Genomic DNA, 12762 nt, shown 5'->3' with positions numbered 1-12762 from the left:
CGACTGTATATTCTGCCTTCTGTGTTGTAATCAGTGTACTTCAAAAAAGTAATTAATTACTAGTTATTAATTACATCTTCAACAGTGTAATTAGATTACTACAAATTACAAAAATACTTAATTATTAGCTACTAATTACTATATCAACCTCAACAAATTAATAAATGATACAAGGATAGACATGAAATTTCTTCTAATCTTCTAACTTCTAATTTCTTCTAATTCTTTCAAATAAATAATAGATAACCACATAAATTATTCTGGTCACACTTTAGATTAGGGTCCAATGCTCACTATTACCTAACTATACTTTTGCCTTAATATAATCCTAAATTTTAATAATACTTAGTAAAGTAGTTGTTGACGGTTAAGTTTAAGAATTGGTTGGATAAAGGATTTAGAATAAGGTCTTGCAGAATAAGACATTGATATGTGCTTTTTAAGTAATAATAAACCAGTAATATTCATGCTAATAACCAACTAGTTAATAGTGAGAATGGGACACTAAAGTGTTAACGATGTTCTTATTAACTCAGCTGTTGATTACATTTTGATGTTAAATCCACTATTGTATTGTATAGAAATGTTCTACAGTCTGTACATAATATTAAGTTCAATTACGTAAGAAGTAACTAATTAAATTACAGAAAAAATAAGAGTAATCCCTTACTTTACTTTTTCAAGGAAAAAGTAATTAAATTACAGTAACTAATCACTTAGTCACTAGTTGCCTGTTTTGCAGTTATTCCATAATTTCATTTTAAAATCTGCACACCAAAATCATAATATGTCCACACTAATATGCTTTAAATGGAAAAACATTTTCACACTCTTTTCACTTGATCATTTGATAGGCTTAGACAATGACACTGTTGTATAATTTTTAAGCAAATCTCTTTTCATGGGAAATATAAATTATTACATACAGAGTAAATGTTACAAATAATCTTACAAATATCCATTATCAAAAATAATAGATATGCTACAACATTTTCATGATGTTCTATAAAGGGCTGACACTATTTTAATGTTACAATAACACACATAATTAGTATTATGTATCTCTTTTATCTAAATATCACACTTAATTTGTTGTAATTGCATTATTATTGAAGGGTGCCAGAAATGTCACACTTAACAAAAGAAATACATGTTACTGATACCGATAATGGCAATGAAGTGTCATTTTTCTCTCTCTTACTCTTTATCCATTGTTTTCATTCTAAGTATGTTGCTTCTAGCTTTCCCCACCAACATTTTTCACATTTCAGCCAAGAGGTAATAAATTCACTACCAATGGTTACAGTTTGCTTAAAATGCGTGCTCTTGAATAGAAATAACGTTTCTGCATTGTCATTGTGTTAATACAGGCAGGAGAATGGTAACGGCTCTGTTTCAGCATGTTATGGATTAGCATTGTAAACATATGTTCATTCACACCCTCCATTCATTATAGAACTTCACCTACACTTCCTGAAACTGCCTTAAACACCCCACCCTGAATGAGCAAGTGGGGTCTGTCCCAGCAGAGCACAACAAGCGCAATTACCTATATAGATGTACTAGGGCAATCCGGTGACCTTGTTTTAAATATAGTAATAATTTTTATTTATTAATTTTTTCCTGTGCTAGTACACCTGCTTAAGTTGGGCAGTGTTACACTTAAGCTTGAGTTGAAAATTCTCAGAGTAACCTGTTTAACCTGTAGAAAGTATTACGTCAAAAAAGGGGAAGTAAGATTTTCTAAATGCTTTCGAAGAATCTTTGCTTACATAATTCTTAAATATTTGTATTTGTCCTTAAGTTGCTTTTGTATACACACTACCATTCAAAGGTTTGGTATTTGTAAGATTTTTTTATTTATTTTTTATTTTATTTATGTAAAGATGATTTAAAGAAGATTCATGGTCAAGGCTGCATTTATTCAATGAAAACACAGTAAATACAGTAATACTGTGAAATACAATTTAAAAATTGCTATTTTTATGTATTTTAAAATGTAAATTATTCCAAAACAGCCAGTCTTCAGTGTCACATGATCCTTCAGAAATCATTCTACTTTGCTGATTTGCTGCTCAAGAAACATTTGTTATTATGATCAGTGTTAAAAATAGTTGTGCTGCTTACCCTAAACTTTTGAATGGGGTTATACACCATGTGCTAAAGTCTTAGACCATCTAAGACCACTATCTTTTGCTGTAGTGTGTCAGTAGGAAATATCAGTTTACATTTCCAAACATTCCTTTTACCATTAGTTATAATGGTATATTTTGTATGCACACAGAGTCTGACAACAGCCAGTGCTCCAGATTTGATCTCACCATCATCCAGTCTGTCTGGAATGACAAGAAGAAACAGAAAAAACTGAAATAAAAATGATTGTGATTTTAACGGTAAAAGACTGTAAAAAATCTACAGTAAAAAATTTAGTTAATGGTAAGTTCTCATACTATATACGGTGAAAAGCTGTAATGGACATTTCATGTAATTTTACGATACAGTTAATACAGTTAGTACATGTTTTTATAAGTGAAAAAAGCATAATTTACAGTGAGAAAAAAAAAAAAAAAAAAAAAACGTAAATTGACATTCCCAAAATTTCACATTTGATGTTTTTACGTTGAAACAACTATGTTTCTTACTTTTCTTTTTCTTACCATCTAATGTTGTTAAATCATGTGTGTTTAGTGTTTATGTGAATGGCGTGCCTCTGCTATATATGTGTTAGTAAAATGTTTTTTACTGTAAAATTCTGGCTTCCACATTATTATTATTATTAACTTCTATTAGCTAAATCAAATCAACATGTTGTGCGCTTTGCACTGAAAACAGCTTTTGTCCTTGGTTCCCTTGCACATAGTTTTCTGGTAGCTTTGCAGGTAGGTTTCTTCAAGTGTGATGGAGACCTTGCCACAGTTCTACTGGATTTAGTTTGTCTCAGTTTTTTCTGTTTCTTCATGTCATTCCAGACAGATTGGATGATGATGATGATGAGATCAAATCTCTGTGTGGAGCACTGGCTGTTGTCAGACTCCTTGTGCATACAAAAATCTCACTGGATTATTACAATTCATATGAAAAGGAATATTTGGAAATGTAAACTGATATTTCCTACTGACACACTACAGCAAAAGATAGAAATAACTGACTTAAACCTATTTTGTTGTTGTTGTTGGTGAAAATATTAATGGACTTTTGCACAGTACTGTACGCTACAGTTCAAAAGTTGCACAATACTATATATGGAAACCTATCTACAAATCAGTTGTGTGCATTCACGTTTGGAGTGAAACTCTATGACCTCTGAAACAATGTGCTCATGAATAGCTCCTGTGAGCGTTCTCACCTAGCCGGTGTGTCGGGTGTGTGTGTGTGTATCTGTGTGAGATGTGTGTTCAGTGCTGTAGGTGTGTATGTGTGTTTATGATAGAGATGTCTGTAGGTGTGATGAAAAGGGCAGGGCTAACCAAGCCGGTCTCTGATCAGGTGGAGTGGAAGAGTGTCTGTATGTGCATTTGTCTCTCTGTACCTGCTAGTGTGTCGATGTATGTTTAGCCTCTCTCTCCTGAGTCAGACACTGAGGGCCGTTCATCTGGGAACATGTTCAGTCTGATCAAACTACGGCGCGTCTTCACTGTCCACCAAGTGCCCAAAGTAAGTTCATTCATTTAACAAACACAAAAACTACCACAACATACAGATATGGTGTGATTTTAACTAGCTGTAGTAGTTTTAGGTGTTCTTGGTATAGGAAAACAAATGATAGGAAGTCAAGAATCTTGATTTTTTTTTCTTTACCCTTTTATTATTGTGCAACCTGATGTGAAACAGTTTTAAAGGTACCCAAATATTTTCATATTAATGCTTTGCATTATTTTGTTGGTTTGCCTTTTTACCTGTAGAGAGAACTGGTTTGCTCTCTTTATTAAATGAGCAGTTTATGTGACTGTTTTTTCCATGGTAGGCATTTCACGAGGACAGTATCATCTCTGGATATCGACACCCTCGTAGTTCAGCCACAGACTGTGTGTTGAGCCTTTTTCAGCTCACCAATGAGACCCTCAATGTTTGGACACACTTTCTACCAACCTGGTACAGTCAAACAAGTTCATTTGTGCAATTGCTGTCACTCTCTCTCTATATGCATATCTCCATGTCTTTGCCACTACTCTGTATGGCTTTTACAACTAATTTTGTTGACTTATAACTCACAGATGATAGTATATGAACTCACACAACTTTAATAGCACATGGCTCTGGGTTCCATGGCAACAGTATTTAGACTGACTGTGTGTATGGTGTGCTGAGACTTACAGTAGTTTGACTTGAAAATCTCCACAGTGGATTGTTACGTCCCTCACTGAGCTTCAGCCCAACTGAGCTGCTCATTGGAGACTTCACCTTGCTGGGATGATGACAGAAGGTCTACCAGCACTGTTAATGAGCTCCGAGTGTGATTCTCACCAGAACTTTCTCTAGACATAAACATGCTGGAGAGTCGCTCATGACACCATTGGTTCTTTAACTTCTGTCGGTCTATCTGGCTTTATTGCGAGCTTGTAGCGTTTTATTTATTTATTTATTTTCTGGCAATTCAATGTTGGCCGTAATGGTCAGTCATATAACTGAGTTAAATTTTTAGATAATTGCCTACTTTCTGTCATTGCATCACTTATTTTTCTATCTGAGGTCTGTGAACGGGACTGGGATCATTTAAACCTCATTCGCACTCATTCTCAGTCATAAATGTTTCAGTCCAGCCTCATTTTAACCAGTGCTTTATAGTAGAAAATAATGGATCTTGCACACTACAGACTTGCATTTCACGTAATAAATGGAAACATACTTTTTAAATAATATATATATATATTTTAGAATTTATAATAAATAATAGTAAGCTTTAATAAGCATATACTATTATTTTATTCATATTATTTATTAATATTTTTATTGTCTCTTTTCTTTTTCTCTGCTGTTTAGCATAAATTGTATACTGTTCTAGCATAACTCACTATTGCAGTATTGGCCGCTGCATGATAAACTGCTTTGAATTTTCCTCTTGCTTTGGATAAAAGCATATACTAAATTATTAAATGTAGATGTAAATCTACAGTTCATTGCAAAAACACTTTTCCATTACTCAGCTATATAAAATACGCCATATCTTAAAGCTAACACATCCTCTGATCCCACAAAATGGTTAAATACACAGTCAACCGACAGTTAATCAATAGGACAAAACTTGGAATCTGTAACCTGACTCTGTGTTAATGTTTGGTTATATTAAACTCACTGATCCCTCTAAACCACGCAAGAGTAAATCAGACGTGTAAATGTGATTCATCTCTCAAAAATCTGAGATTTAAAGACTAGTTTAAACAAGACAACTCTAAATGCCACTTTTTTAGAGGAAGGCTGACATTGCTAAATCTAAGATGCGCTATATAAGTAGTAGATGTTATGTTTCCATGGATTTAGCAAACCCAGGGAATCTGGGTGTTTTTATAGTAAATATATATGGTCTGCAGGGGTGGGAACCCTGTATGTAAGATGTCTTTGGAAAATCTCATTTTATAAAACTCTGTCATCACTATTAATTCTTATCTTTACTGTACATACTGTACAGCATAGAAACCACCCTTACACCCTTACCTGTGTTCTTTAGAGATAAACTATAGAAGCATATGGATAAGAGTGATTTGTGCAATATGTGTGCGTGTTAATGTACATGTGTTCGTTTCTGTGCCCTCCTGTCAGATACATCCCTATAGTAACAAACTCTGCCAGCAAGTATGGGCACGTTAAACATTTGAATACAATCTTTTACTTCTTATTGTCATCCTAATCTTTTGTTTTTGTTGTGTTTCTCATTTCCACAGTAAAACAGGTTCACTTATATATAAATTATGTAGTTTCCATGCGTGGAAACGAGGGCTGGGTTAAAAAAAAAACAATTTCTCGATTTTAATCGATTCTTATTTTTACGAAACAAAATTCTTCAGTCTCAAGAATCGATTAGCCTGTTTTCAATTATTGAATAGAAAATTATAGCGCACCTCCTATGAAAAAAATCGCAATAAGCGTTGTGCTTTGTTACTTTTGATATGAAACAAAGTCTAAGATTTTAAATTATGTAAATTTTATTGCAGTATTCAACAATAGAGGCAATTTTGGCCCTGTTTATCGTGGAGTGACAGATTGCTGTAAGTGCCTCAGTTCAAGAGAAGCAGAGGTGCGACACAGAAGTGAACTGATCATCTCCTCTGTTTTAACTAGTTACAGCATGAAATAAACATGAATAAACATCTGAAGGTATGTTAAAACAAAGAATACAAATGACCAAAATCAGTGTTTCAACCGCGTCGATATAACAGCTTGTAAGGTCACATTCACCTCAGAAAAAAAACATATGCGGTGATCACAAACTCGTTAGCTAGAAAAATTAACTCTAGAGAGGAGCATTTTGCTAAATATATGCACCACACTACCACCTGAGTCTCGTGTACATTTTAGAGCATTAGTTGAGAGATTTTTTCCTTGAGAAAATTATCCACAATAATCAATATCGAATGGAATCAGTCATGAAATTTGTGTCAAAACCCAGCCCTAGTGGAAACTATGCACACAATTGTCCTTTTAGCCTTTCTGTGAAATGTCATAAAGTGAAAAACGTATATTTTTTAAATCTCATGTCTGTAATGTTGATTCCAGCAACAGAAAACTTCATGGAATTATTGTTTCACTGTATAAATAGTTTGTTGTGAATTGCAGCATTGCAGTGCTGTGTCAACATCATTGTCTGTCATCATCTCATCCCTCTCTCTTTCTCTCTCAGGTATTTTTTATGGAAGTTGATGACAGTGTTGTTGATGGAGGATGCGTGGTATGATGCGTACACATGGCCTCTGCTGGTCTTCTTGTTTTCCTGCTGTGTGTATCCACTGGCCTCCAGCTGCGCCCACACCTTCAGCACCATGTCTACCCGCTCTCGCCATATCTGTTACTTCTTTGACTACGGAGCACTCAGCCTGTACAGCCTCGGTAAGAAAGGAACACAAAGGCACACTCCCTTCAATGCTATCAGTTCCTTGGCTGGCTACAGAAAATATTGCTATAAAGATAAATGTCAAGGTTCAAAGTTTTGTACTTAACAACCTCAATGGAATTCTTGCATAATTATGTAAATATAGATTACATTACACTATCATATACAGCATACGCCACAATACTGTACATTATTTCTACTGATGCACTGATAATAGAATTCTGTCTAACGTACATAAGCTGATCATTATTTTAATTTTTGGCCAATAACAAGTAAATAAAAAAATCTAATTCTATGTTCTGTGTAAATAAATAAAAAATAAAATACTAAAAAACAAAATAAATCATTTTCAATGATTTTATAATGTGCAGTATGAAAATGTAATATTTATTTTCAGACTTGTTAAAGATTAAATTTAACAATGTTATTAAATTATTATAGTTCTTAAAGATTAACTTTAAAAAGAAGAGCTTCACAAGATTGCAAAGGTAATCCAAATGTCCAAATACACTGGTAGCCAAAAGGAATGTTGTTTTTTTATGTTTTTGAAAGAAGTCACTTATGCTCACCTCGGAATTTATTAAAAATACAGTTAAAACAATAATATTGTACAGTATTCTTGCAATAAAAAAGAACTGTTTCTATTTAAATAAATTTTAAAATGTTATTTATTCCTGTGATGGCAAAGCTGAATTTTCAGCACTTATTACTCCAATTTTCAGTGTCACATGATCCTTCAAAAATCATTCTAATATGCTGAAAATTCAGCTTTCACATCACAGGAATAAAATATTTTAAAATATACACAAATAGAAAATATTTTGAATTGTATCAATATTTCACACTATTAATGTCTTTACTATATTTTTTTAATCAAATAAATGTGTCCTTGGTGATCAAAAGTGACTTCTTTTAAAAACATTTAAAATTCTTTTTGTCTAAAATTTTGTCTGCCAGTGTAGGTAAAATGAGAATGCACAATTAAACATACAGATGAATGTAAAAATCTTTAATATCAGACATACTGATATATTGCCCATCCTCATCAATTATTAACAGACTTACAGCACCTGTGATTGTGATTGTAATTGCAAATTGTTAACTAATAAGTAATATTTATGTGTATTAATAAACTGTTTTAAAATGAGAAAACCTTACTATACACTACAAATGGACATGCATTTACACATCATTACCAAATCCTTCACACTGCATCAAGCTGTATTCATATGACTGATTGCATGTTGATGCAGGTTCAGCGATCAGCTACTCTGCATATGTGTTTCCTGACGCATGGGTGAACAGCACCTTTCATGCATACTACATCTCTGTAGCTGTACTAAACACCATCCTCTCAACCAGCCTGGCCTGCTACTCAAGGTAAAGCTCCATGTCATTCTATAGTCTTGTTTGCTAACACACCACCATACTGATAGCACAAATGCAGGTTGCAAAAATGTGGGTTACATCATTCTAGTGAGTGAGTATGTAAGTATGTGGAACAAGCTCATTTCATTATTGCATCAATTTGAGTGACAATATCAAACTTGAGCAGGCAAGTTTATACTAACTATATATACAAAAACACCATAATTTACATAAGTTGAAAACAGTAGCTCGGAAATCTAGTTGGTGAATCATTTATGTTGACCTGTTCATTTAAATGAGTTGTCCAAACCACTGTATTCACTACAATGGTTCATTTTTCAGTGCTGGCTATATCTGAAATCACATACTCTCTGAGTATGTGCTTCTTTTGAATAGGTACTTACACTGTGAATGTTTAAAAAAAGTTATTCTACATAGTTTGAATGTGTGTAGTACTGTATGTAATCTTGATGTAGTACATTTGTCATGTAACCTACCAGCATCAGTTGCATCCTTTCACTGCCATTCACAACATATCCTCTCCCATGGCCTTATGGGATACTAATGTGTCCATCAGATGCACACTTCAGAATCTCATAATAAGTCAGTGGGATACATTTTGCCTACTGTTTTACAAATACGGTGAATTAGCTGTAAATTCTGTACTACTATTTTCAGTATTTCGCATACTGTATAGTAGGGAAGTATGCAGCCTATATGTGACCCACCTGGACCACAAAACCAGTCATAAGTAGCACAGGTATATTTGTAGTGATAGCCAACAATACATTGTATGGGTCGAAATTATCCATTTTCCTTTTATGCCAAAAATCATTAGGATATTAAGTAAAGATCATGTTCCATGAAGATACTTTGTACATTTCCTACCAAAAATATATTAAAACTTCATTTTTGATTAGTAATATGCATTGCTAAGAACTTCATTTGCACAACTTTAAAGGCAACTTTCTCAATATTTTGATTTTTTGCACCCTCAGATTCCAGATTTTCAAATAGTCGTATCTCAGCCAAACATTTTCCTATCCTAACAAACCATATACATCAACAGAAAGTTTATTTATTCAGCTTTCGGATGATAAGTCTCAAAAAAAAACAAAAAAAAAAAAAAAAAAAAAAAAATCAACCTTATGACTGGTTTTGTGGTCCAGGGTCAAATATGTGACCCTGGACCACAAAACCAGTCTTAAGTAGCACAGGTATATTTGTAGCAATAGCCAAAAATACATTGTATGTGTCAAAATTATTGATTTTTCTTTTATGCCAAAAATCATTAGGATATTAAGTAAAGATCATGTTCCATGAAGATATTTTGTAAATTTCCTATCAATATAATTTTTGATTAGTAATATGCATCGGATGATGTATAAATCTCAATTTCAAGAAATTGAACCTTATGACTGGTTTTGTGGTCCAGGGTCACATATATGAGAGAATAAATCAGTTTTATTGAGGTGTACTCTGAGATTTATTGAGATGATCAGTTAGATGTGTTTCACTATACCCTCAGATAACATATATGAGCAATATAGCATTTGAGTGCTACATCGCTACTCTTTGGATGAGTGCTACTGGAAGAAGTTAAACTACTATGAAAATAGCTTATGCTATTTAAATATCTATTTAAGTTAGCATCCCATTAAGAAAGAAAATGCTCTGTGCTACCCGATAAAATAAAGACATGTTATAAATTCAGTCTGTGCTACAGTAAGTGTGTGAAATACAAAGCTTGTTATATAAACATAACATGGCAGTTTTATAGTTCAATATTATTTTCATTTTCCACTTTTTTTGTTAAGGCTTGGCTTACCATTCCTTCACTATAACCATGACATCGATGAAAGGTAACAGTTTAAACAGAATGTGTCAGAAACCTCTGGTACTCACTAACATGTTTTTTTAATCTGCCTTTTAACCCATTAAAATCAATGCTTTATAAAATCATTAACACAAAACGCTCCACCTAATTTTGTTAATGACGTGGTTCTGTGTTTTAGTGCTTATGAATCAGCCTCTCTTAAATGTTACTAACAATTACATAACCTCACCACCTGCACTGAAACTGATGTTATCATTAATGAACATAAAAATGTCTTTCCCTCCCTACATGTCAGATTCTCTGAGAGACAAAGCCCACGGCTGAGTAAGGTGTTGCGAATTCTTGCCTTTGCCTACCCTTACCTGTTTGACAACATTCCTCTCTTCTACAGAGTAAGTTTCGGCATACCATGCAGCACATCCAACGCAAATATCCAGGCTGTTTAGACAAAGATCAGCCAGGTTAAATAACCAAATGTCCAAAGGAATGCAGCTGGTAATATTGTGATTTGTATTGAAAATGAGTGTTTTATCTACTATGTATGAGTGTTGTATGTGTTTATCACAGATTTTTATCTAGCAAACTAAGAGTGACTTAAGAATATATGAATACACTACAAGGCGTGACCTGTAATTTTTTTCTCTTGCCTCTTTCTAGTTGCTTCTGTGTGTTGGTGAGGGTTGCACTAATAATGAGGCAAATTCCATTCATATTCAACACACATTGCTTGCTTTTCTTACCGCCTTCCTGTTTGCAACCCACTTACCTGAGAGGCTGGCACCTGGGCGCTTTGACTACATAGGTACGTGATGACCACATGAATAGTATTTTACAGTGCATGTTTGTACCTGTGCATTTTTGTATTTTTCATAATCTTTCCTAAGAAGTACCCATGAGTGTATGAACTAGGTCAGTATTTGAATTATAATGTGTGATCTTTAACAAAAGACCACAAGTACTTCAGGAAGTCTTCAGTGTTCTCAAGTAAATGGCTCTCTTCTGACCCCTACAGGCCACAGCCATCAACTGTTTCATGTGTGTGCAATAATTGGGACACATTTCCAGATGAAGGCCATCGAAGCTGACATGGTGCTGAGACAGACACAGCTGCTGGCCACCGCTCCTCCTATCACATTTAATAACACAGTTGGATCATCTCTGGTCTGTGTCTGCATCAGTCTGGGGATCATTTGTCTTTATAGTCTACCTCTGCTGTACGGCTCCTCAGAAACACACCCAGCAAAGACTGAAGAAAAGAAATGCAAGCACTAAAGGCTCCTTGAGACAGGGGGTCTCTGAAAGATTAATTGCAATCTTGCACAAGCTACCAAAGTTATTATGAAAATATATCTAGGAGGTTCATACTGGATATTACGTTATAAAAAGAAGTCCCCAAGAGGGGTTTGTAGGTTTACAGCAGCTATGCAACCTGAAATTGCAAAGAGTAATGAATGCGTTATTGCATGAATTCTGCTTCTCAGGGAAGAGCAAAAAAAAAAAAGGCACTGAATCTCAGGACAACGCAAGTCGGTGGGGAGGGTGTGTCAAAGTGGTCTTTTATGGTTTATAGAAACACATTTATTAAATGAATGAAGCATCACAATTAGGCATCACTGATACAGTATCAAACCTGAATGGGTAAATGTGTAATAAATACAGAAACCAACATAACTGAATACATAGACTCGAACTGATGATCATTTATCACACAAGAATGCATCACACTTTCCTATGCTATATGAGGGAATCATTTGGGATAAACCAATTCACGAATGAATCTGACTTTCCTACAGTAGGAATAAAGAGGAGACCTTTTATGTGAGCATATTTTCATTTCAATTTTCAGACATTTGGTCATAATCTCAGGACATAAGGGATACATGTCCAGTTACATGTATCAAAATTTGCTGTTAATTTCAAGCCATTAAAGATGTAGATGACTTTTTTTTCTTCAGTAGAGCAGCAAAGAAGATTTTTGGCTGAAACTGTGGTCTTTGGTGATTCATAAAATTCAAGTCAATGGCCACCATTATAAAAAGAGTCAAAAAAAAAAAAAAAAGGCTTATGCAACACAAAATTAGTATCATAAACAAACTTGTGAATCGGCTATTTGAAACAATTCATAGAACCAAACTCAAAAAGAACCATTTCGTGGAAAAGAATTGGATCCCCTTTTGCCTAAGGCTATGGATTACAGGTAATGTTGTAAAAAATGTTCTGTTTCTTGTTTCTTGCACAAGCCAATTATTTTGCTTCATAAGATGTCAATTACGGGTATTAACTTTGTTATGCGTGCGCATAAAAGTGATGGCACCTACATCTTGGATGGTCTAAGGTTGAATTGATTAACAGCAATTGTTTTTGTGTGTGTGTGTCCCGAAATTATGAGCAAATGTTTGAAAATTAAAATGTAAACGTGCTCCACTATACACGTGGTCCTATTTCTTTTATGTATAGACAAACACCTCAACAAATGAACTAGCACTGTGTAAAAATATATGCTTAATTACCT

At 34.0% G+C, this 12762-nt stretch overlaps 1 protein-coding gene across 1 annotated transcript; it reads left to right on the top strand.

Moving 5' to 3' along the window:
• The first annotated feature begins 3506 nt into the window (after nt 1–3506).
• paqr5b (progestin and adipoQ receptor family member Vb) lies at nt 3507–11756 on the top strand. Its single transcript, XM_051113941.1, has 8 exons — nt 3507–3654; nt 3965–4092; nt 6836–7041; nt 8299–8425; nt 10231–10275; nt 10546–10642; nt 10908–11052; nt 11263–11756. Exons 1-8 carry the CDS (start codon nt 3601–3603, stop codon nt 11520–11522), a joined length of 1062 nt encoding a protein of 353 aa, XP_050969898.1. The 5' UTR covers nt 3507–3600; the 3' UTR covers nt 11523–11756.
• The last annotated feature ends 1006 nt before the right edge of the window (nt 11757–12762 follow it).

Source organism: Labeo rohita, chromosome 7 (genome assembly GCF_022985175.1).
Source record: "Labeo rohita strain BAU-BD-2019 chromosome 7, IGBB_LRoh.1.0, whole genome shotgun sequence".
Lineage (NCBI taxonomy): Eukaryota > Metazoa > Chordata > Actinopteri > Cypriniformes > Cyprinidae > Labeo > Labeo rohita.
Note: the sequence above shows the minus strand (reverse complement) of the source record. Positions and strands in the feature narration are given on the sequence as shown.